The 26,536-nt window shown below is 45.4% G+C and overlaps 1 protein-coding gene across 1 annotated transcript; it reads left to right on the forward strand.

The window, feature by feature from the left end:
• Positions 1-1,651: 1,651 nt before the first annotated feature.
• On the forward strand, positions 1,652-24,105 carry LOC306766922 (ras-related protein Rab5-like; the record flags this gene model as incomplete). The annotated part of the gene is made up of 13 exons (XM_079254780.1): positions 1,652-1,832; positions 5,527-5,678; positions 5,764-5,889; positions 5,961-6,054; positions 6,229-6,347; positions 10,998-11,007; positions 11,092-11,148; positions 11,233-11,289; positions 11,374-11,430; positions 11,515-11,571; positions 11,844-11,900; positions 22,519-22,629; positions 23,981-24,105. 13 exons carry the CDS (start codon positions 1,652-1,654, stop codon positions 24,103-24,105), a joined length of 1,203 nt encoding a protein of 400 aa, XP_079110906.1.
• Between the last annotated feature and the right edge of the window lie 2,431 nt (positions 24,106-26,536).

Genomic DNA, 26,536 nt, shown 5'->3' on the forward strand with positions numbered 1-26,536 from the left:
CATCAAACAACCACAGTGGTCCAGCACACAGCAGCCGTCAGAGTGATGGGATCCACTGCTGCCCCCGTGTGTTCAACTCACCACCTCATTAACATGCTAACACATTTCCAGTAGCTCAGCATCAGAAAATGGCACAAAAGGTAAAAAAACCAACACAAAACCAGTATAAACATCCAGTTTACATGCGATAAACACACTGTGCAGATGAAAAGGAAAGCTACTGCCACCAGACTGAAAGACAACGTCCGGCCCAGCAACAGTTAAACACAGTAAAACAGCTGAGAAAATACAACCGAATGCATTGTTATTAGAAGACAGCACAGAGTGTGTTCACCACTTCCCCACCTGCCAACACACTCCCCTCATTGTCTGCTTGGGTTATTTAACACATTTTATCCGACACAGCTGCTTTGACTTTTGGTGTCACAGCTACCAGTTCTGTTACTACTAAGCTGGTTTTCCTCTTCTTAGACCTCCTAGAATCCCAAAAGGCCTCCTTGGTCTTGTTGGGGACCAGGCTGCTGAAGACCACTGTGTTTGGTGCTGTAGTGGGTCTCACAGTTCCACCTGAAAGCCTCCACAGCGAATGACCAGGACTGTGGGGTGGAGAGCAGAACAGAGGAGGGTTGATCTGAAGCCTGCAGCGCCGTGTGTCCCGGACCAGTTCTCATCAGCTGAGGCTTGTTGGGGAGAAACTCCTGGTCCAGACAGACAGCATGGACATTTATCCTCACCTTCATGTCCGAACCCGACACGACGCAGTCTGACGCTCTCTGCAGCACCAAACGCTGGAAAAACAGGATTTTAGTGCAGAGTTGTTTCATGTCAGGTCACATTAATAATCCTGGATGTCAGTGGTTCCTTCATGAAGTGGGTATACTCTAAATTTATTTAGCTCTTTATTAAAAAAAAAACCCCAACAGAATAAAAGGAGCCCAGAAAACGCCGTTTCAGAAACAGTGACATGAAGGACTTCTCTTCATAAACCCTTCAGTATTTCTGCTCATCTTCACATGATTTCTGCTCTTCGGCTTCAGGGAGGAAGACTTATGGAATGACTAAACCAGTTCTGACTGGAGAGAGAGAGAATCATAGACATATATCTGTATTATGTCTATGTTCAGGCTGGAGTTAACCCAGCAGATGGTTAACTGCACCAGTATAGCATACTGGTAACCTCATCTGAGCTGCTGGGCGACGTAGCTACATGTGTAGGGATGGTTGTAACTGTAAAAGCAGCATCACAGAGGGTTTAGAAGTGGCTGTACTCATTGCAGAGTGAAGTAGAAGTGTGTTTACTCTGTATACCCTGGACTACCCTTACTGCTGGGTGTCATGGTCGTTGTTTCACTGGGAGCTTCATGTCTCAGCTGTGAGCGAACGAGGAAGTAAAATCAAGTTTGTTTGTTTTTTATCACTGACAGGTTTTACAAGCTGAGATTGGACTTTGCTTTCACTTCCATTTTCTATGTAAGACACTAGAAGCTGTAAACGTTTCCAGGAGCAGACACAGACGCTGCATGCAGACGGTTTCATGTCTGCTCCTGAAGCAGGCCGACGCTGCTGGATCGCAGCTTAAACATCCTGCTGGATCTTTTTCACCATTTGTGTTGTTGGACTGTTTCAGAGTTAAGTTTTTTTCTTTTTCCAAATGGAGGAACCTTTTCCAACGGTGCCAGGGAGAGCCCAGCAGAACAGTGGCCCAGTGGGCAGACCAGTGCGGACACTCAGGGTTAAGATGGTGCTTCTGGGAAGCTCTGGTGTGGGAAAATCCAGCCTGGCTTTGCGATTTGGCAAAGATGAGTTCAGGAGCGTCCAACCCACCATAGGCTGTGAGTTCATGTGACACTGAGTGATTCTTTATCACAGTAACAATCCTAAACATTTCTCGCTTCAGGTGGAGACAACAGTCATTAGGAATACCATGAAAGCTGAATGATGTGTGTGTGGAGTGTGTGTGAAGCTAAAATCCAGGTCATAATACAAAGCTTTGAAATGAGGATAACACGACCTTTCTCAAGGTGTAAATATCTACATACCAGAAGCTTGATTTTACAAGCAGATACATAATAAATTTACAGATTAGCATAAAAATATCTTGTTTTCCATTTGTAAGATATTAAACCTTCCACCCTTCTTACATTTACAATTTTACCAGCTTGTTCTTCATGTCATAAATGTCCACGCAAAGAAAACTGCCATTAAAACATCAAACATAAATGTTTTGTTCTGTTTTTACCCATAAATCACTTCAACAACTTCAGTAAATCAGTTTCAACATTTTAACCAGTTTAATCATTTGAATGATCAATTATTTAACACAAAAATTTAGTTGTTTTCTATATAATAAATAATAAAGGAATGAGGCTTTGCTGGTGATTAGAGTCTCTGTCAACAACACAGACTTTTATATGGAATTAGATGCTCCGTCTGGCCCCCGTGGTTATATGCTGAACTCAGGCCTGAAGCCCCCAGATCAGCAGTAGAAGTCAAGGGAGCACGGCCCTTAACCTGGGTTAAATGCAAAGAAAGAATCGACACAGATTTCCATTGAAATGCTGGTTTTTAATCTCACTGTCAGTTTAAAACAGTTCCTTATGTGATGTCAACGTTTCATTTGGAAGAAAAGTCGTGATGTCAGACGTTTCCATTGCAGGCAGGAATCTGGGATTTGGTGTAAATGTGTCTCATGCAGTTTCTGGCACATCCCATTCCTTTTACCACTGACAGCTTTCGGTCTATACCTCAGGCCCCAGTTGCCTCCAGTTGCCTCCAGTTGCCTCCAGCTGCCTCCAGTTGCCTCCAGCTGCCTCCAGTTGCCTCCAGCTGCCTCCAGTTGCCTCCAGCTGCCTCCAGTTGCCTCCAGTTGCCTCCAGTTGCCTCCAGCTGCCTCCAGCTGCCTTCAGCTGCCTCCAGCTGCCTTCAGCTGCCTCCAGCTGCCTTCAGCTGCCTCCAGTTGCCTTCAGCTGCCTTCAGCTGCCTTCAGCTGCCTTCAGCTGCCTCCAGTTGCCTCCAGTTGCCTCCAGTTGCCTTCAGCTGCCTCCAGTTGCCTCCAGCTGCCTCCAGCTGCCTTCAGCTGCCTCCAGTTGCCTTCAGCTGCCTCCAGTTGCCTCCAGCTGCCTCCAGTTGCCTTCAGCTGCCTTCAGCTGCCTCCAGTTGCCTTCAGCTGCCTTCAGCTGCCTTCAGCTGCCTCCAGTTGCCTCCAGCTGCCTCCAGTTGCCTTCAGCTGCCTCCAGCTGCCTCCAGCTGCCTTCAGCTGCCTCCAGCTGCCTTCAGCTGCCTTCAGCTGCCTCCAGCTGCCTTCAGCTGCCTTCAGCTGCCTCCAGCTGCCTTCAGCTGCCTCCAGCTGCCTTCAGCTGCCTCCAGCTGCCTTCAGCTGCCTTCAGCTGCCTCCAGCTGCCTTCAGCTGCCTCCAGTTACCTCCAGCTGCCTCCAGCTGCCTTCAGCTGCCTCCAGTTACCTCCAGCTGCCTCCAGCTGCCTTCAGCTGCCTTCAGCTGCCTCCAGTTGCCTCCAGCTGCCTTCAGCTGCCTTCAGCTGCCTTCAGCTGCCTTCAGCTGCCTCCAGTTGCCTTCAGCTGCCTTCAGCTGCCTCCAGTTGCCTTCAGCTGCCTTCAGCTGCCTTCAGCTGCCTCCAGTTGCCTTCAGCTGCCTTCAGCTGCCTCCAGTTGCCTTCAGCTGCCTCCAGCTGCCTTCAGCTGCCTCCAGTTGCCTTCAGCTGCCTTCAGCTGCCTCCAGTTGCCTTCAGCTGCCTCCAGCTGCCTTCAGCTGCCTCCAGGTGCCTCCAGCTGCCTCCAGCTGCCTTCAGCTGCCTTCAGCTGCCTCCAGTTGCCTTCAGCTGCCTTCAGCTGCCTCCAGTTGCCTTCAGCTGCCTCCAGCTGCCTCCAGCTGCCTCCAGCTGCCTCCAGCTGCCTTCAGCTGCCTCCAGTTGCCTTCAGCTGCCTCCAGTTGCCTCCAGTTGCCTTCAGCTGCCTTCAGCTGCCTCCAGTTGCCTTCAGCTGCCTTCAGCTGCCTCCAGTTGCCTTCAGCTGCCTTCAGCTGCCTCCAGTTGCCTTCAGCTGCCTTCAGCTGCCTTCAGCTGCCTCCAGTTGCCTTCAGCTGCCTTCAGCTGCCTCCAGTTGCCTTCAGCTGCCTTCAGCTGCCTCCAGCTGCCTCCAGTTGCCTTCAGCTGCCTTCAGCTGCCTCCAGCTGCCTTCAGCTGCCTCCAGTTGCCTTCAGCTGCCTCCAGGTGCCTCCAGCTGCCTCCAGCTGCCTTCAGCTGCCTTCAGCTGCCTCCAGTTGCCTTCAGCTGCCTTCAGCTGCCTCCAGTTGCCTTCAGCTGCCTTCAGCTGCCTCCAGTTGCCTTCAGCTGCCTTCAGCTGCCTTCAGCTGCCTTCAGCTGCCTTCAGCTGCCTCCAGCTGCCTCCAGTTGCCTCTAGTTGCCTCCAGGTGCCTCCAGCTGCCTTCAGCTGCCTTCAGTTGCCTCCAGCTGCCTCCAGTTGCCTCCAGGTGCCTCCAGTTGCCTCCAGTTGCCCTCAGTTGCCTCCAGTTGCCTCCAGCTGCCTTCAGTTGCCTCCAGGTGCCTCCAGTTGCCTTCAGTTGCCTCCAGGTGCCTCCAGCTGCCTTCAGTTGCCTCCAGGTGCCTCCAGTTGCCCTCAGTTGCCTCCAGCTGGCTCCAGCTGCCTCCAGCTGCTCCCAGTTGCCTCCAGGTGCCCCCAGTTGCCCTCAGTTGCCTCCAGTTCCCCCCAGCTTCCTTCAGTTGCCTCCAGGTGCCTCCAGTTGCCCTCAGTTGCCCTCAGTTGCCTCCAGTTGCCTCCAGCTATGTGTACACTGTATATTTGCTGCCAATGTCTCCAGCTGTTGCAACAGGCTCCAATGAAACATAAAAGTTATACAAGACGGTGGATTTAAAGCAGAGGTCTCCAGTCCTCCTTAACCACCATCCTGCAGGTTTTAGTGTTTCCCTGCTGCAACACACCTGAACCAAATCCATTGTTCATTAACAGGCAGGTGCAGAAGTTGTTGGAAAACCTTTTCATGTAATTCAGGCGTGTTTGAGACCCTGATTTAAAGAAGGCAGCCTCTGGTGGGTCTGAGCTCATTCTAAAATGTTTCATTCTTTAGTGATAAAGAGCAGAGCGATCACCTAGTTTGTTATGAGAAGACAAGCCGGCGTTCCTGAACGTATCAGTGTGGACTACAGATCACGACATACATGACTTACACATCTACAAAAACCCCTTCAAGCAGAACAAGGCAGCAAAACTAGAATAGCCTCATCGGGGGGAAGTTTAGCAGATTTCAGCAACACAAAGCCAGAAACATTCTGCATGTTCTATTTTCTCCGCAGTAAATGTGTCCAGAAGTTAAACTGGTCTGCTTCCAGTCTAGAACGCTTCACTCATTTCTGTCACTTTGAATATTAAAGTAAGAATGTGTAAAAATGTGACTGAACTGCAGCAGTGTGTTGGTTCAGCTCCAAAGCAAGCGTTGCTGATGCAGCAGGTCCGCAGCTCCGCAGCTGATTCCCCTCCTTTCTGCTCCCCCAGGTGCCTACCTGACCCGGCTGGTACATCTGAGCAATGTCACGCTTCGCTTTGAGATATGGGACACTGCAGGGCAGGAGAAGTACCACAGCGTCACCCCACTCTACTACAGGGGAGCCCACGCTGCACTTCTGGTTTATGACGTCAGTAAACGGGTAAAGACAGATGACTACTAACCTGACCAGTCTTGACCGCTGTTGAAGCCAACGTTAGCTCCTGGTTATTTTTGCGCCACTGCAGGAAACATTCATCAGAGCCCAGCTGTGGCTCAGAGAGCTGGAGAAGCACTACATCCCAGGATCCACAGTCATCTGGCTCGTAGGCAACAAGGCAGATCTGGATCAGTATCGGCAGGTATCCGTGCAGGTGAGACCGTCCCTGCAGCTCTGTGTGTCTAAGTTTCACATCAGGAGTTACAGTTTTGTTCCGTATGACAGGAAGGACAGAGTCTGGCCAGCGACAGGGGTTTGTTCTTCACAGAGACCTCGGCCCTGTCAGGAGATCAAGTCAATGAGCTGCTGCTGGCGTTGGGTGAGTCAAAGCTTCTGCCACTAGAGGGCAGTAGACACCAACACACACGATGTGAAGACAAAACGTCAGCAGTTAGACGGCTCCATGCCAGTTTTCCTTCCCAGCTTTCACGGTGGGCCTCTGACTTCTGCTGGATCCAGCTCGGAGTGTGTTGCTAACAGAGTTCTGTTCCAGCCCACAGGGTGTGTGAGTACGCCGGTGCTGAACCTGGAGGTTTGTCTGAATGGCAAGAAACGACGCTTGTGGATCGGCGACACACAGATTCATTCAATCCGTTTGGTTCCTGTTGCAAAGTTGGATCATGAGCTGTGTTCACGTTCATGTGCTTGTCTCAACTTTCATGAAGCATGTGGGATGTGAATCCATAAAATAAATCCAACTAGAAACAGCTATTATTGAAATAATAGCAACTGTGAACGTCCATTTATTGAACTATGCTGAATGATTGAAATGAAATTGCATAAGTATAAGAAATTTAAAAAAAAAAGCACAACTGACATGTTTTCTAATCGCCCCACATCAGGATTAAACTTCCATTAACTTCTGTATTGAAGCACTTTGACTTCCTCACTACACCACTTAGTTACTCTTAGTTGCATCTTGGAAAAAACGTTGGGATGGGAATGTCTTCATTTCACTTCCAGCAGGGTGTAATCAGCGGGATGTGCAAGGTTAAACTAAACTCCAGTAAAGATGTGACAGACTTGATTGTCCAATGTGAAAAACTTTGTTTAATGTGTTTAAGATTGATCAAAGTGTTGAAATGTTGCAGGGAGCATTGTTGGAACAAATCCTTCATATTTAACTGGGACATTTGCTCCTTGAAGTGCGCAGCTGAGACCAACAGTTCACACTGAGCGGCCTGCAGAACACAAGCAACAGCAGAATAACGACAACAGAGCTGAATGTTAAAGGCTGCATTTGAACCGTGCCTTGTCTGTGTACCTGTGTACATTAAATAAAGGCTTGTAGATGGACATGAGTTCTTTTGACGTCTGACTTGATGGAAACTGCTTGGACTGATTGTTGTAACTCTGATATGTGTTCCCTGTATCAGTAATGGTATCTTCCCATCCTGACCAGTTCAAAAAGCTGACTCAGCCTAACAAGGAAGAGAAAACTCACAAAATCCCAGATCAGTCTGGAGTACTAGGACACATTCTGCTTCAAGAAACCTGCCAGACACTGACTTGTAACTGGGTGGTTCCTGTGTTTTCTACCTGGTATTACTGGGACACTGGTGTGCCATTCTGCAACCTGGAGGATCGCGGTTGGAGATCTCCAGGTTTATTGGAATCAGTTGTGTTACAGGGCAGACATTTTTGTGTATATTTCTGTTCATGCCTCCTCTTGTGAGTGCAGCTTCTCTGATAAAATAAATTAAATAAAAATGCAGAACGACTTCTACTTGCATCATTTCTACAGCGGAGCTTTGACGTTAACTTTGCACGACAACAACAATCATAAATAACAAAGCGCTCCTCTAGCAGTGCTTCTTTTTCACTCACTAGCTTTATTTGCACAACTTTTCTCATATTTTCTGCATGCACACACAGCTGTTTTGACCGCTGGATGGCTCTAAGTGTGGATTTTTATTGCTTTGTGTAAGTCACCACTAGAAAAGAGGCTTAATTATGCTGATTGAAACCAAGCTTCTGTGGGGCTCCAGAGGGCCTGCTGGTGCCTCTCTGCTTTGCATGACTCACAGAAACAAAGAACTCACACAGAAGAAATGAACTGCAGTAAAAATAAAATAGGAGTGATATGGATGTCATTACAACTGTGTAAATCTTTTCCTCTCAGTCTGCAGATGTCTTACAAACCCACTGAGTGGAGTCGGCCAAACGCTTCTCCATCTGAGACAAAGGAGCTGCAAATGTTGTCAATAAATTATTCAAAAGGCTGATGCAAAGTTGTTTTTTCAGCTCAAGTTCCCGGCACCAAAGAAGCAAGAAGCTGCTGTGATGTAACCATAAGTCTTTGTTGTCTGAAGTGATTGTGTAAATCCCTGTGTACCAACATAAAGCAGAAGAGGACCCTGTCTGCTGATGGCTACAGCCCAGCCAGTCCTGCTGGGGGGGATTCCAACAAACCGCTATATCTGAAACTTTGAGTCAGTAAACTCTGAGTTGATGAACCCTGAGATGTTTTTTGTCAGTCGGTTTATTCTTAGTTGCTGCAAAGCCAGAAATGCATTCATGATTCATCGAACTAATGCAGAACAGAGCTGAGAAGTGGATGAAAAAAAGCCCTGAAATGAGACAGAATTAGAGGAAATGCTGTCTGGTCAACCAGTTTTAATTCTGTTTTCATTTCAAGTGGCAATGCAGATTTTTCTCCCTTCATGACACATGCAGTGTGTGTGACAAAACCAGAGGTTTTTTTTTTTTTAATTTTTTTTTTTTTTATAAACATTTTATTTGTGAAAACAACAAAGGGCTCAAGGATTGATTTATGCATGCTGGCTACAGGGTAACTTGCACGCAGGTTTCCGCTGGAAGAAAAAGCTGGAAAACAAAAATAAAAGGGAAAAATATTGCCTGGATTTTGTTTATCTGTGCATCAACCATTCTTATTGTAGCATATCCACATAAAATAAAATTATACTCTGACTCAGTATTAGCAGAACAATCTGGTTGTGTGGTGGGATCTCTGCTTTTTTCTCTTCGTTCCAGTGGTACCATCAGGAGCATCGTCAGCCTTCTTTGACCCACAACTCTGCATATTTTTCAGGGGAAAAAAGTCCGCCTCTGGTCCATTCACAACAATGAACAGAAGATTGTTGAGCGTCTGTATCATGCTCATGTAGACACCATAGCAGGGTTTGTGGATTGCTTCCCCAGTTGCAGCATCCAGTTCACTAAGTTTGTAAAAGAAAATTACACGCCCTACTTTAGATTGGGAAGCAAATGTAGATGTTGAGATTGCAGCATTTTCCGTTTCTTCCGGCATGATGTGAACATAACATGACAGACGATCTCTTTTCTCTTTCCTTTTATTTGAGCTGTTCTGTGCAGAAGAACGTACATCACTGTTAGCCACTAAGCAGGGACCGGAAGTCAGGTGTCCGGAGGAAGCCCACCAGTCATGACCTCCAACGTAAGTGACTGCTTTACACAGCACAAAATAAAAGCACCTGGAAGTTGCTAAAACAACCTACAGAATATAAAATCAAAACAGAACATGAAGGCACAAGTTTTCTGGAATAAACATCTAGATTCAGCATTCCTGCCTCCAGTCGTGCATTTGGGTCCTGCAGTGGAATTTATGCGTATAGTGTGGTTTTAATAAGTTACTCCTTTATTAAGTTTGTTTTATGTAATACAAGATACATATTCTGCATAGTCAGAGTAGTTCAGTAAGCTTGCTTTAGTAGGTTTATGCATAAAACTGAATGTTCTGTTCAAGGCCTGTTTCAGCTTTGACTGTTGTTATCTTCAAGCTGGCAGATGTTTTGACTCGTGCTGCCAGGAAAAGGTTATTGGTGTATGCCTAAAGATGGCTGTAACACCCTGAGCGGGGGCCGAGCTCTCGAGACCTCTCACTCACAACAACTGTACATGGTCAATAAATTGAACAGAAAACAGTTAATTTAAAGTTTTACTTCTCATCGGATAAATTCCACGACAGGTCCACACCACCATCTCCTCCTCGTGACACAAGGGAGTCAGATATAATGAAAAGTGGCAGAGATGCATGCACAGGGAGGATAATGAGAAGAAGAGACAGGGAGGAGAATAAAGGCTTGGAATGCCCCTTTTGAGATTATGAAGGAATGAAGCCTGAAGCCTGTGTTTGTAAGACATCACCTGTTATGACAACAACGGTAACACCTACAAGGTTTATGATTGGGTCGATGGATGTTTAGATCCTAGTATCTGTTTTTATTATTTGGTACTGAATGATTATTTCTTTCTTTCCTTTTTTCTTTTCTTTTTATGTTGTCAAAAGCACGATCACTAAATACTTATGAGTGGCTGAAATATATGTGTATGTAAATATATATATATATATATATATATATATATATATATATATATATATATATATATATATATATATATATATATATATATATATATATATATATATAATTACAAGTAATTTTCCAAATGATTGTATTGTTGCATACGTATATTGACTCTTGTGACTGAACGGAGGAAGACATATGTGTTGAAGGTGTCTAACTGGTGAGAGGACTTTTGTCCTCTCAGGGGAGAATTGTGGTGAAATATGGAAGAATGTATGCAGAGCCGACTGATAAATACACCCTAAGGGGCTAAGAAAGTTTCAGACATCCTCGGTAGCCTTGTCAATCACACGCATGATGTACTACTTTGTAAGTTTTCCTTTGTAATAAATCACCCTTTTATAATCAAGTTGTTGTTTGCCTTCTTTTTGTTACACCCGCACTGGGCTCTGCCACGGACACTCCCATGCCAGTCAGATTCCAGCGCAGCCAGTCGCCTGATTACTAATCATTCACACCTGTTTCTCATTCAACCTCCAGTCATAAATACCGCAGCTCTTCAGTCAGTTGTCGTCAGACCTCGTAACTGCATCCAGATCTATGCCTACATTCCCTTCCCAGGCCCCGACTCACCAACCCCGAAGAGCATTCATCGCTTGACTTCCCAGTTGTGATCCTTGCTTGTCCCCGGACTCCCAGTGGTATGACTTTCCGGTTGTGATCCTTGCTTGTCCCCGGACTCCCAGTGGTATGACTTTCCGGTTGTGATCCTTGCTTGTCCCCGGACTCCCAGTGGTATGACTTCCCAGTTGTGATCCTTGCTTGTCCCCAGACTCCCAGTGGTATGACTTCCCAGTTGTGATCCTTGCTTGTCCCCGGACTCCCAGTGGTATGACTTTCCGGTTGTGATCCTTGCTTGTCCCCGGACTCCCAGTGGTATGACTTTCCAGTTGTGATCCTTGCTTGTCCCCAGACTCCCAGTGGTATGACTTTCCGGTTGTGATCCTTGCTTGTCCCCGGACTCCCAGTGGTATGACTTTCCGGTTGTGATCCTTGCTTGTCCCCAGACTCCCAGTGGTATGACTTTCCGGTTGTGATCCTTGCTTGTCCCCGGACTCCCAGTGGTATGACTTTCCGGTTGTGATCCTTGCTTGTCCCCGGACTCCCAGTGGTATGACTTTCCGGTTGTGATCCTTGCTTGTCCCCAGACTCCCAGTGGTATGACTTTCCGGTTGTGATCCTTGCTTGTCCCCAGACTCCCAGTGGTATGACTTTCCGGTTGTGATCCTTGCTTGTCCCCAGACTCCCAGTGGTATGACTTTCCGGTTGTGATCCTTGCTTGTCCCCAGACTCCCAGTGGTATGACTTTCCGGTTGTGATCCTTGCTTGTCCCCAGACTCCCAGTGGTATGACTTTCCAGTTGTGATCCTTGCTTGTCCCCGGACTCCCAGTGGTATGACTTTCCGGTTGTGATCCTTGCTTGTCCCCAGACTCCCAGTGGTATGACTTTCCGGTTGTGATCCTTGCTTGTCCCCAGACTCCCAGTGGTATGACTTTCCGGTTGTGATCCTTGCTTGTCCCCGGACTCCCAGTGGTATGACTTCCCAGTTGTGATCCTTGCTTGTCCCCAGACTCCTAGTGGTATGACTTCCCAGTTGTGATCCTTGCTTGTCCCCGGACTCCCAGTGGTATGACTTTCCGGTTGTGATCCTTGCTTGTCCCCAGACTCCCAGTGGTATGACTTTCCGGTTGTAATCCATGCTTGTCCCCAGACTCCCAGTGGTATGACTTTCCGGTTGTGATCCTTGCTTGTCCCCAGACTCCCAGTGGTATGACTTTCCAGTTGTGATCCTTGCTTGTCCCCGGACTCCCAGTGGTATGACTTTCCGGTTGTGATCTCTTCGTCTCCTGGACTCTTCAGCTTGATAACCTGGACTTGATCTCCTGCCCGTCTCTCTGGTCACCCCGTCAGCTGTTTCCTAAGCAGCTTGGTGAGAGCTTCAGTGTTTTCCCTGGTGTTTAAAAATCTGATTCGCGTCTAACCTGTCTCGAGGAGTCCTTCATTACACTTTTTGCTGAATTGTGAAGCTCCATAGTATTCACTGCTGCAATCAGAAATGATTGCTCGGCCAGGCGGCGTCTTGAAAGGCACTGGCCAAGTGGTGGGATCCTTGTGTATCTTTAGTAGCAGGTAGAAGGCCCTTGGTCTACGTGGGGATGAGCCCTTGAGGAATAAGGCGGGGGGGACCATGCCTCCCAATCACTCCCCTCCAGGTCTCACTGTCATTGCCCACGTGAGCATTGAAGTCCCCCAGCAGAACAATGGAGTCCCCAGAAGGAGCACCCTCCAGCACTCCCTCCAAGGACCCCAGAAAGGGTGGGTACTCTGAACTGCTGTTCGGTGCATAAGCACAGACAACAGTCAGGACCCGTCCCCCCACCCGGAGGCGGAGGGAAACTACCCTTTCATCCACCGGGGTAAACCCCAACGTGCAGGCACCAAGCTGGGGGCTGATGAGAATGCCCACACCTGCTCGGCGCCTCTCACCATGAGCAACTCCAGAGTGGAAGAAGGTCCAGCCCCTCTCGAGGGTTCTGGTTCCAGAGCCCAAGCCATGCGTCGAGGTGAGTCCAACTATATCTAGTCAGAACCACTCAACCTCGCGCACAAGCTCAGGCTCCTTCCCCACCAGAGAGGTGACGTTCCACGTCCCCAGAGCCAGCTTCTGCAGCCGGGGATCGGACCGCCAGGGTCCCCGCCCCTTGCTGCCACCCAGCTCACATTGCACCCAACCCCTACGGCTCCTCCCCCAGATGGTGAGCCCACGGGAGGTGGGGCTCATGTAACCCTTTCGGGCTGAGCCCGATCGTGCCCCATGGGCAAAGGCCCGGCCACCAGACGCTCACTCACGTACCCCACCTCCAGGCCTGGCTCCAGAGGGGGGTCCTGGTAACCCGCGTCCGGGTAAGGGAACATTTATGCCCATGTTTGTTATCATCATAGAGGTCTAAGAGCCGTGCTTGGTCTGGTCCTTCCCCTAGACACCTGTTTGCCATGGGTGACCCTACCAGGGGCATAAAGCCCCCGACAACATAGCTGCTAGGATCTTCGGGACACACAAACCCCTCCACCACGATAAGGCTCAGGGAGGGGAGCAGCTGATCAGTCACATCATTTTAAGCTTTACTAAGTAAGATGGCATTTTTCTTTCATTCACCTCTTCTTATTCATGTCTTCTGAATCAATCGAGAATAAATAGAAACCTGGCTTTAGGGACATAAGTGGTGCATTCTGCTGATATGCAACTTTCACTGGAACAAATGTGGAAGTGTATTTACAAAACACAATGCAATGCAAATCTCTGCCAGCAATGAATAGATCCATAAAGGCGACTGGATTTTTCTGCATCAAATGAAACCTGAAAAAGAAAATGACGACATGAGACTGATAAATTCAGTCTTTCATTGTTATTTTACACATGACTTCATCTGTTTTTAACAACTGGACAGAAATCTGAAACATTCCAGTCCTAATAGTTTTGTTTACTAAAGAAAACCAAACCAGTCACTTCGAATAAACAGTTCGTACCACGTAAGTGAATTCCAAATGGGTTGAAAACAAAGTCCATCAAAGCACCACACACGGACATTTTCACTGCGCAACCTCAGAAGATGGCCTGTAAATTCTGGCGGTGATGAAAGCCAGACGCTCATTTTTCCCTGCAACTTTTTGTCCAAATCTTCCCACCGGTCGGATCCCTCTGCCTGTGTACCAGAACCTGTTGATGTCTGGATCTGAGCAGCAAGATGGAGAAAAACACCCCATGAAACAGGACACGAAAAGCAGGCGCAATATTTCAAATTTCGCCGTCTCAATGAAAGAAGAATTCATTTTTATAATGTTGATTTATCCATTCATGGATGTTTGTTTGTATGAAAGCTGCTGGTCATCCAGGTCTCGTTTCGACTCGTCTCGTCCATCAGAAGATGAAGCTTCTGATGAAGACTGCAGACAAAAGTTTAGTAAATGGATAATGAATTATATATTGTGATGTAGACATTTTAATGACACGACTAACACTTTAATTCTCAACAATAAATGGCACTGAGTTCTTAAATAACTCTTGATTTAGTAGTAAAAAAAAAAAAATTCATATGCACTTTTCAGTCTAAACAGAAGCAGCCACAGCAGTATAGCAGCAACATGTTTGTTCCTGATTACATCAAACCTCTTTGTCTGCACTCTTTAAAGCACCATGTTACAAACACACTTCCATAATGTCAGGTGTATGTGTGTGTTAGATGCTGAGCGGGAGAGATGCAGACCAGAAACATCTGAAGACACTAAGCAAACGGCTTTAACGGGCTGTGCGCTCTCATAGACATACAATCATGGCTGTGAGACACCCCCACCCAACCCCCACTCACCCCCAGCTATCTCCAGCATTACTGTGGGCTTCTGGGTAATTTTTTCCTTCAGAAGTTCTATCTCCCTGTTAAGTATCCTTTACTAAATGATCCAGATCATTCCAGTTCTGAGATTTCCTGAAAAAGTCTATAAAATATGTCAATAACTTTCCAGTTATGCTGCTAACAGACTGGCAGACAGACAAGCCCGCTCTCCAACCTTATCCATGATGGAGGTAATAACAACACCTGCTGACAAACACCTAGATATGATTGTGTCGTCATTGCAGATGTCTCACTTCATGTCAGTGAGCGCCGAACAGAAAAACAGCAAGTCTCAGACAGCTGATGACGTGATTAATGTGTGCTGTTTGTTCGCATGCTGACAGTCGTTTCTCTCTGTTATAAATGTCACAAGTCAGACCAGCTAAACCTCCTGTTATCCTGATAAACCACCTTCATAAAACAGCTTTAGTTAGTAATAATGGTTTATTGCCTCTGAGTTTTATATCTTATTTTGATTCTACTTAGAAAAGCTTGTGAAGTTTTTTAGGTTGTAAATACATTGCTTATATAAAATTAGGTGTCTTACTTATGATAGAATTGTCTCCTGGACTGTGAGCTTGACTCAGCAACAGAGAGACGGTCATTAATAATAATATACACACTTTCATGGTGGCCCTACCTGCAGAAAAACAAGAGAAAATAAAATTAATTGAATTCACTCTAATTAAAGTGTTGCAGAGTATCAAGCAGAGATAAGACAGCAGAGAACAGAAGTACTAAATGGATCTGATGAATTCTGCTTACAGCAGTTCAGGGAAAAACACTTCCAGAAAACTGTCATGAACTGTTTGTGGCCAAGACTCGGGGCTGACAGTGAACGGCATCAGGAAATGGAAAAAATAAAAAACCTGGGGTTGTGTCTATGGACAAAAAAACCCCATATGGATAAAGTAAAGGATGGAAACAGCGTCTGCTGATGCTTCAGGAACCAGATTAAATACATTAATGATTAATGATTCACTACAGTCTGCGTCTGAAAAAACCTCAATCATCGCTGAGATTCTGAACTAATACAATGACTTACTGTAGAAAACGTCTTCACAGATGAACCTGATCCAAACTTCTCGTGTCACTTCACTGCCTCCCAGAACAACCAGACAGACAGGTGTAGGAATGATGGCTCAACCAGTTTGTCTTCCTGTAGATGTAGAATATAAATCCCAGGACAGGACAAATAATATCTATTCTTTTTAAAAGAGCCTAAAATGGAAATTGTCTTGCGAGTGGTGGGTTTCTCACCTGCTCTTTCAGGGGGATGCACAGCTGAAGTACTGGTCTCATATCACGGGTGTGAACTCTTCAGATATTTCATCATCTCCGTTTTCCAGCAGGACGGGCAGCTGTGTGGTGAGGAGCTGATGTCACACGCATTAGGCACAACATGCACTACATACGTAGACTGAACTAAAGACGATGTGAAAATGCATCACAGCATCATCAGAAAATAGTCATTCATTCATTTTCCTAACTGCTCAACCCAATGAAGGGTTGTGGGGAAGCTGGAGCCTATCCCAGCAGTGTTTGGGTGAAAGGCAGGTACACCCTGGACCATCGCAGGGACACACAGAGACAAACAACCACACACTCACATGGGCAATGTAGAGTAACCAACCTAACTTAACATGCATGTGTTTGGACGGTGGGAGGAAGCTAGAGTACCTGGAGAGAACCCACACATACACTGTCCAAGCCTCACCCCAGCTGAGGATTGAACCAGCAACCATCCGTGCTGTGCATCCTCAACAGATAACAGAGAAAGGAGAAAACAGAAGTGGATATTTTGTGTTTGGGTTGGTTGCAACCACAGGACAGAAAAATTTAACTTTTATATGAATAGGGACTAAGTTTAAAGAGTGTGATGCATGTTATTTGTATGTTAGGAAATGTTATGTTCTGTGTGCGTTCCATTAATTTCCATTCTTTCAATGCAAATGTAACAAGTCCAAACTGTGGAAGCAAAGCAGTTTAATATATTTTTACATCAGTCAGGAAGTACAACACAACTATGATGTATGATGTTAAAGCTGGGATAGATAATGTTGGGGAGCTAGCAAGATGTGAAAGTGGCACCCTGTCTTGGCCCCTCCCCCTGCCTTGGCCCCTCCCCCTCTGGTTCTGCTCCTTGCGTGATCCGAGGCTTTTTTATTCGCAGCTTTTTCCACCAATGATTTTCTCTTTCTCAGCTGTTTAGCAGGAGGAGGCAAATAAACCGAGCCGGGTCGGGAAATCCTTCCTGCATTTTCTCAGCCATGTTTGCCTTCCGAGTTTCTTCTTCACTACTTTGTATTTTCATGCTAACATGCTGTTTATATGCAGGGTGTGGCGATCAGGTATGGTCTGCTGGAGGGGGAGGAGGGGAGCCGGGAGAAGAAGCTACGAAATATAAGAAATAAACAACTCAGTTTCAGTCTGAACATTTGGATTGGTCAGAGTTTTTACAGATTTACAGTAAACTGAGGGGTCTAACTATATTTCTTATTGTTCATGATTACAGAATGTATAGACTACTATCAGGACGAGGAACCACTTCACCCAGAGGAACATGATGTCTCTGAGGAACGTTACCAACTATAGATTTAATTGCTACGGTTAACAGATCACTTCTTACATGTAAGGCACTTTGGATAAAGCGAGTCTCTGTAGAATGCAGAACTCTACTCTCCGTATCTTCAGCATGGCGGTGTCGGTTGTGCACGCCTGGCTGAAAAAATAGCCGATCTAGAGCCGATCTAGAGACACATATATCTGAACCTGCTAGTTGAACTTATAAAAAATGGAAATAAGAGATTATATCTTAAAACATTAATGAAATATGTTACCATTAACTTGTCCCTTTGTGTTGCACATCACAACTGCTGTTAACTTTTGTAAGACGGTGAAATAAGAAGAAAAAAAATTAACTTTTAATGCCAGTTTACTGCAGGGCGTGTTTTAGTCAGCAAGTCATTTAATTCCAGTTTGCATGCAAGTTTAAGGCAGACTACAAGGGCTGACTTTCTGCACGTGGCTGATGCAATGATGAACGGTTCAGAGTTAAATGTGGATGAAAAGAAGATGAAGCCTGAAATTAACAGTAGAGAAGCTAAATGAATGCAGATGCCTTTATAACACACACTTTGATGTGGATGTTGGTGATGTGAATCATATCCTGTCCTCTGCAAACGCAGATTGTTCTTGTGTTAGTCACCTCTCTGTGAAGCTGTTCTCTGTTTTAGCCTGATTTTATTGACACAGTGGCAATGACCAGGTTTTCATTAAGCAAGAGCAACGCTACATCACAATGTTTCATTATTACAAAAAAAACCATTTCCAGAGAAATTCTAAAATGCATTAAAATTATTTGTGATATTTTAACATTTGAATTTTCTTTACTGGTTAACTTTATTGTATCAAACAAAACAAATAAAAAACAAAACAAATAAACGAAACTCTGTGGGCTGCATGTTGTCATGGTGGTTAGCACTGTGGCCTCACAGCAAAAAGGCTGCTGGTTCAATCCTTGGCTGTGGCAAGGTTTGGACTTTCTGTGTGGAGTTTGCATGTTCTCCCCGTGTATGCATGTGTTCCTTCCAGGTACGCCGTCTTCTTCCCACCGTCCAAAGACATGCATGTTAGGTTAATTGGGTACTCTAAATTGCCCGTAGGAGTGAGTGTGAGTGGTTGTTTGTCTCTCTGTGGCCCTGCGATGGACTAGCAATCTGTCCAGGGTGTACCCTGCCTTTCGCCCAAAGACTGCTGGGATAGGCTCCCTCGACCCTGAATTGGATTAAGTGGTTAAGAAAATGAATGAATAAAAAAATTCTGCCACATTTATGTCCCCCTGTTTAAGATCTAGCAGGGGCTCCAAAGCCCAGTCCTCAAGATCTACTATTCTCCAACTTTTAGATGCATTCTTCTCCAACACACCTGAATGAAATAGCTGAATTGCCTCATCCACATGTCATTCAGCTCTGCAGAGGCCATTCATTCATTTGAATAGATGGATGTAATGTCAAGATGCCAGCACACTGTTCTCTTTCATACCTCTGTGCAACGGCAATTGCCTACCTCTTCTAAGGGCTGTCCATCGGCTCCATCAAACAACAGACCACAGGTCGCCTACATACGTCATAGTACCACGCCAAGTGCTGTCCAAAACTGAAGGTTCCTGTAAATCCTCTCTTCAAACTCGCACTGTTTGACTCTAGATTAGTTTAAAACAAAGGCTACAAGCAATGTATCCTATGCGGCCTCTTTTCTCCCAGAATTCATTGCGTGCCTGATAGAAAAAACATAAATGGCCTCGCCACTGTAGGTACCACACCAGCGAGGCTGTTTTTCAACTTTCTTTTTTTTAATATACACAAACATATTTGTCCCAGCAGGCAAGCTTGGACGAAGGCTGCAAGCATGGTGTCCACTAACAACAAAAGAAATTTAATTACATGCGTCTAAACAGGATTATTTTTCAGGACTATTGCTTACATGCTGTCATGGGTATGTCACGGAGAGGAGATGGTGTGGACCAAAAATGCAGAGATGGGAGCCAGGGATGCTAAATTAGCATGCTTTAATTAACTAAATGGAAAACTGGAAAGTTAAACTAAGGCAAACACAGGAAACTAACGATGAACTAACAAAAACATATGGAGCTCAAAATGCAAAATAAACAGGAAACCGGAGCTAAAAAGACACAAAAAGTCCAAACCATGACAGCTTGCCAGTGAAATGAGACGGCCTATCACGTGTACGAGAATTACCCATAGTGCTCCAGTCCTCCATTGCCTAGCAACCATAGATGTGACACCAGCTGTGTTCCATGATTCAATTAAAGTTTTCATTCTTTCCGGCTAATACTGTCCCCTAAAAAAACAACCAAAAAGAAATAAGAAAAGCAAGACAGTGGAGCCAGAAATGTGGATTTTATTTCTCATCACCTGTGGGTCAAATTTGAAAACATGTCTAGGAGGCAGCCCAAACAATCCCTCCTCTGGCTGATGACCAGGTATGGTCAATTTCAGGGAAAATAACAATGAGACCTGTTCATAAAAATGAATTTGTTGTCATGAGTAGACCACAATCCAGTGCTGCTGCTGTCCCAGCTTCTCTGATCTTGTCTTCATGTAATTTCTAATTGTTACTATGTACTTCCAATTAATTACCCAAAGTACGGTGATTAAACTAGATCTAAAAAAAGACCCTCATACTGTGCTTTGGATGCATATGGAATTTTATATATGCATACACACACACACACACACACACACACACACACACACACACACACACACACACACACACACACACACACACACACCCTCCCACTGAAAGAATTATGTCACAGTATATTTCAGTGGTGAGGACACCAGGCAAGATGTCTGCCTGCTGAGGCTTGGTCTCCAACAATTAAGAAGACACAGATGGGGTGCCACAACTGAAACCATGGTTTTTTTTTTGGCTGGCCTCTGGGGTATCATACAGGGTGGTCTCCAGAATTTTTGAAATACCCCAGCCTAACAAGATCTGGAAGCAGTGTCTTAAGGGTTTTTAAGGGCTGGCAAGACACCAAGCTCATAAAGCTGCAGGTGCCATCGATGGCTGCCATGTCAGGATATGGCACCAAGTGGCCCTGATGGTAGCCACAAGATCTTTCCATCCATTACTCTGCAGGCTCTCTGAGACCATCATGGCCGCTTCACTGACACATACGTTGGCTGGCCAGGGTCAGTTCACAACTCCTGGGTGCTCCGACACAGCCAGCTGTATAGGATGCCAGTGTACCCTCCTCCAGGCCCCTTCATCTTGACTGACAGTGAGTACCCTTGCCTTCAGCAGCCACTGCCCCCATCAGCCCCTACAAACAACCACTGACGTGTGGGAGCCCAGCACTTCACCATCACTCCCGAGCACGCTCAATAATAGAGCATGCTTTTGGGATGATAAACAGGTTTTGGGTCATCTTGCATGTGCTAGAAGTACACCACACCTTTGCACCATACGTGACTTAACTGAAAACTGGATGATTGCTTTTTTCACTAACTAAACAATACAGTGATTTGTCATGGATTTCTTCTATCCTGTCAAAGGTCATGTCACAACATCTGTCTGGGAGTGGGGGACATTGTGGACCCCGAGAATGAGCCTGTGGAGGATCAGTCAAGATGATGGGGAGATGGAGGTAGACAGTGGTTTAGTCTGGCAGGACCGACTCCTAGCCAAGGTGTCTGCCCTGGATGAAGTGCCCTCGGACAACCAATATTTATAGAGGTAAATTAAACAGGTGAACAAACAGTGTTGTGAAGGCTTGATGAACGTTCCTGCTATTTGAAAAAGAAATTTTTTTGCTGTTTTCTCATGTCCTCCCAGATCAGGTCCACCAACTCCTCACTGGCCCTCCTCTTCCTTCTGCTGCTCTCCATCTCTGTGGATTTTCCTCGTCCACCAACTGGCCGTCTGCTGCTGAACTTAGACCTAGTTTGTTCTCACCAATTGATACAATTACAACAGGGGGCTTGGTAGAGAGTCTGTCCCAACACTTCGTCCATGAGGACAAACCATGGCCAGGTTGCAGCAGTGGGCTTCCCTGGCTAAACTTTTCTAGTCCCTTGGTACTTGCAGTCCTAAGGCAGAAAAACATAACTCATAAGAGTCAACTACAGCACAAGTATTCATACTTGTCTTTTATTGGGAAAAAAAACAAAAAAAACAAACCCAAAATATGATGCATATTGTACTTTATTTTAGGGAGGATTTGAAGGAGTCTTTGGAGGTTTTTGTGGTGGTCCTGCATCGTAGCAGCATAGCTTGGTCTTGCTCTCTCCTCGCACACCTGACAAGAATCACAAGCTTCAAAAGGCAATCAACCTTGTATTTGTTGCACTCTTCATCTGATGGTGTGAGGTCAGGACCAGGAGCTTGAGTCTGGCAGGGCTCTTTGGAACTCTTAACGGATGCCCTACTTGTCTGAGTCCAAGCACAAGGCTTCTGCATGCAGGCCTGTCCGTTTCTCATCTCAATAGCAGCCACCACTGAATACATAAGGGCTGCTGCATGAGAACCTACCTCTCCCAAGCCTACTTTACAGGTGCAGTAAGCCATGACAACTGTCCAATCCTCCTGCACCGTGATCCAGGGATGTGTGAGGGTCAGACTGAATGTTTCACCTGAAGTTTACAACATCCACCCATCCACAGAAACACAAGAAAAAAAGAACGTAGATTTAATGTCCCAGTGAGAACACCTGCTTTTGGTTACGTTCAGTGCCAGATAAGGTTCTTACTTGAAGCGGGAGATTGGGTACCTGTCAAGCAAAAGGACATGCCCTTAATTAGCTGAATTTCGAGTTGAAATTACTTTTAAATGGGCTAGTTAGAAAAAAATTCAGTCCAAAACTTGGACTGTCTCTCCAACCAGTACAAAAAAAAAAAAAAGTCTATACCAATCACAAGGGTGGCTCCACTCCACTTGCGGGAATCTGATTACATCACTGCTAGAGGGGGAATACCATACAGTGTCCTGGTGCTCCTTCGCCCCACCTTTAACTGACAGCACCACAGCATTTCAGGGTCTCAACCCAAATCACCACCATCCTCCGGTGCAAGCTGGTCCACATCCTCCGCTGACTGTCCTGTGGTTGCAGGAAGTTGTGGGGTGTAAAGCAGGAGCAATGAACCTTAAGCAACACAACGATGGCCAACCTTGCTATTCAGCCCTCACGCTACATCCTTTTAGGGAATACTCAGCAGGCATTGACCTCTCCAATCTCTAGGTTGCCCATCACACTCCGGCCAGTCCTAGTTCCACCCGCCGTCCGTCGGTGATTTCCTCTCTGTCGCGTCCGATACCTCTGTCTCTGTCTACCTGCTGTCTCTCAGGTTGGCCCGGCCTTGTCACAGCACTGCATTGGTTCTGTTGCTCCTCCAGAGCTCCAAACAGTTCTCCCAGAGATTAGGCAAGTTTCCAGTCCTCTGCCAACATCCTTTAAACTCTGATGAGTCCTCCTTATATCCCTGCTGATCTCCTGAGTGCCTGATTGTTCACAGCTGAAGTCACCAATGAGTCAATGAGTCCAAAGTCCTCAGGCTTACACACACTATACAACAATATGCCATATCCCAAATCCCCCTGTGACAAATATACTAGTTTATACCATGGTCAGTGAGCACTGTAATGCCAACTGGAGTTTATTATTTTTGTATAGACACACATAGTTCGGGTGTCACCATAGCAACGCCTGAATCAACTGATTCAGATCAGCTGCTTTAGACAGGTGAATGAGAAAAACGCTGTAGCTTGACAACAGCTGTTTCGCTTAAAAACTACATCTAGTCCAACATAAAATAGTTCCTATACTTTGGCATATTTAGTAAGTTGTGAAACAAAAAATAAAAAAATAATTGTTAGAAAATGCAAGGTCCACTTCTGGTGTTCCAGACTCTGTCGTGAGTGAAATGTACGGCGCCACGTTTAATCCTTACATATTAAACTGCATTTGTTTACTGCCTGTCTCATTACTTGAAGGGATTCATGTCACAACAGTTTAACAACACTTATAAAATAATTTATTGAACAATCACTTAACACAAAATTCTTAAAAAACAAAAATTGAAATTTGACAAAAAAAAAAAAGCAAAAAATTAAACACATAAAGCAACGTAGGGAATGCTTAAAAAAATAAATGTTTTCCTATTTATTTATTAACTTTTCATCCAATAAAAATGTTTTTTTGGCCATTTATGGTATTTACATTGGCTAGTAACACTACTGGATATAAATAAACGATCATGCCCTTCTGATGCATGCGGTTATTTGTTGGAGAGTCCACCGTGCACGAGTCGCTGATATATTGTACAATTTGCCTTGTAAACATCTTCACTGACGCTGTCCAGCCAAGGATGCGTCTCATCCCACTCACATCTGTTTTACAAGTGCTTTTGATTTTGAGTTCCAGGTACAGTAGACATTTGAAAAGTCTTGTGAGGAATGCAGATGAATCATGTCTGCCATGACTGCCCAACACGCAGATGGCTAAGATTCTGCCCAAAAAGACATTTTTGCTGAATGATGTATTTTCTATGTTTTATTTGGTTAATTATCTTTAAAGTTAGTGTTGATGTGTGTGATCGACATGTGCAAGTATTGGCTCAATCTGGGACGCAACATTTATTTGTCAACTAAATGACGATTCCGTATTTTACGGGATGGGTAGCAACACTACTGCCCAGAAGTAAGCTATCTGAAGATTGGCATTGTTGTACATAGTTACTGCAAAGTTTGAGATGCTGACAAGTCAGTGGTTATTTGAAAAGGAAAACGTGATATGTGTTAACGCTGTTGAAAGCAGTGATGACGACATGAACAAACTTCATGGACAAATCTCTCATGCAGACGTCGGCTGAACTTTATAGCTTGTGCTAAAATTGTCATGGGTCTCAGGACCCGGTCTGTCCTTTCCCCAGAGTGTGTGCGTATGTTTGTGTGCATACAGGCGTGGGTTTTTTCTAGATCCCCTGACACAGATGCCTTTCATCAAACCACCACAGCTGACACTCATCAACCCATTGCTCCAGCAGGATATTTTCCTGAGTTCATCCTGCAGCCGGCACCAGATTGTTCACACCATCAAGTGAGAATCCTGTCAGGTCCTTTTTTCTCCGCCAGTGTTATTTGGATTACCACCTTATTCCAGTCCTGCACCACACCTGTCTTCACCAGAACACCTGACCTCTGTCTCTCTGTCTGCCAGCCAATAGGCAAAACTCTCTAGATAATCATCTGCACAGCAATAAATTTATTTTCTCCGCTCTGATTTCCTGTTTGCTCCTTGGGTCCGAACACTACCCCTTTGTGAAAAAAATAAAATACTCAATACAGGAAAGAAAATCTACATTTAAAGGACGTTTGCACCGATGGACTAGAACTATACAAGTTGAGTTAAAAGAGATGAGAAAGTTGGCAAAATCAAGACTTAAATTGACTAAATCAAAGAAAAGTTACAAGAGGGGAACACGCTGAGTCTGCATCAGCCAAAGAGAAAAGAAAAACATACACAAGATTTAAAAACACTCAAAATTTACAGTCAGTCGTGGCTCATGATTCTTTGGTGAAAACTGTGATCGTTAAACTATATGAATCCAAGAAGTACCACAGAAAGAAAAACTAGGGCTGGACGATATGCTTTTCTCTCATTTGATTTTACACAAGTTTTTGGGTGCCAGTTTGATTTAAATTGCAATTCCTCAGTATTACCTATTTTTAGTGCTTTTTTAACAGCAGACCGTGTGAAAAAGTTGTATGATGACCAATTTTACAGACTGTATCACGAGCCAGATTTGCCATATAATAAAATCAACTGTGTCAGTTTTTAGTATTTATTTAGCAGCAATATATCTGAACCAGCTGTTTGAACTTATACTCTTGTTTCAGAAGCTTGAACTGCATATAAAAGTTCAGGTTTGAATGTCTGTTGACTTGCTGCTGCCGTATGTTTAGCTATTAGGTGTGCAGTAACGAGAGCAGTGACAGTAGTCATGTTGCCGCAGTACGACACATGTGCTTTACAGAGTTTACAAACAGATTTCCACATGTCCAGCTCTGCTTTCCCCTTAAAAGCAAAAAATCCAAAATGCGTCCATACTTTGGACTAAAAATGTGACAGTGGAAGATTTATTTCTGTACATTTTTATAGGTTATACTTTGTACTTTCGATAAGTGAATGTGCTGACAACAAAATCACACAAAAAGTTTCAAAGAAAATAAAATGTATCAATACATGGAGGTCTGGATTTGGAGTTACCTTGTCCAAATGGAGGCATTTTGTTCACAGGCAGGCACGACGGCCTCCGAGAGGCCCTAAACACTGCGGCGGGGTCTGGGGGACCCCGCCGCAGTGTTTGCCTGAGTTTTGGAAAACATGCCGTGACTGCCATATTGCCTGAGCAATGGGTTCAAGAGACAATCGAACCTCTGGAGAGAATGGGCATCTCTGGCGAGATGATCTAAAGACAGATAATCGGAGTGAACAAGCGTTGCCCGGCATGACAACTGCTGATGGGTTAGCATTCAATAAAGGTTTTACTTAAGCCCACATTTTGAAGTAACAATCAAAGATAAGACCATTTCAATCGATCAAAAGCCTTTTCTCGGCATCTCACAAAAGGATGGCCTTTTGATCTTCTAAACCAGTGACTGTAATAGGTTTCTTCTGTCACTGACTCGTGCTCATCACTTGTGGGATCCAGATTTTGTTAGAGCACCTTTAAAATCATTCACAGAAAACATAAAAGAAAAAAAAGTGAAAAGATATCAGCTATGATAACTAACTTTAATGTAGTTGCACATAGCTACCAATATGAATCCTGTCCATAACCTAAATCTGAATAGTATTTCTTCATAGGGAAAAGGTAAACAATACTTAACAGATTATACATTTGTATACATCCAGTGTGAAACTGATGTTTCAACCTAACATCTTCTTCATCTTCATCTTCATCTTCTGCCGCTTATCCGGGGTCGGGTCGCGGGGGCAGCAGCCTAAGCAGGGAAGCCCAGACTTCCCTCTCCCCAGCCACATTTGCCAACTCTGCGGGGGGGATCCCGAGGCGTTCCCGGGCCAGCCGAGAGATATAATCCCTCCAGCGTGTCCTGGGTCTTCCCCGGGGTCTCCTCCCAGAGGGACGTGCCTGGAACACCTCACCAGGGAGGTCCAGGAGGCATCCTGACCAGATGCCCGAGCCACCTCAACTGGTTCCTCTCGATGCGGAGGAGCAGCGGCTCTACTCTGAGCCCCTCCCGCATGACCGAGCTCCTCACCCTATCTCTACGGGAGAGCCCGGCCACCCTGCGGAGGAAACTCATTTCAGCCGCCTGTATACGAGATCTCGTTCTTTCGGTCACGACCCACAGCTCATGACCATAGGTGAGGGTAGGAACGTCGATCGACTGGTAAATCGAGAGCTTCGCCTTCTGGCTCAGCTCCTTCTTCACCACGACAGACTGGCGCAGAGTCCGCATTACTGCAGACGCCGCACCGATCCGTCTGTCAATCTCGTGCTCCATCCT

This window comes from Telmatherina bonti, assembly GCF_933228915.1.
Source record: "Telmatherina bonti genome assembly, chromosome: 15".
Taxonomy (NCBI): Eukaryota; Metazoa; Chordata; class Actinopteri; order Atheriniformes; family Telmatherinidae; genus Telmatherina; species Telmatherina bonti.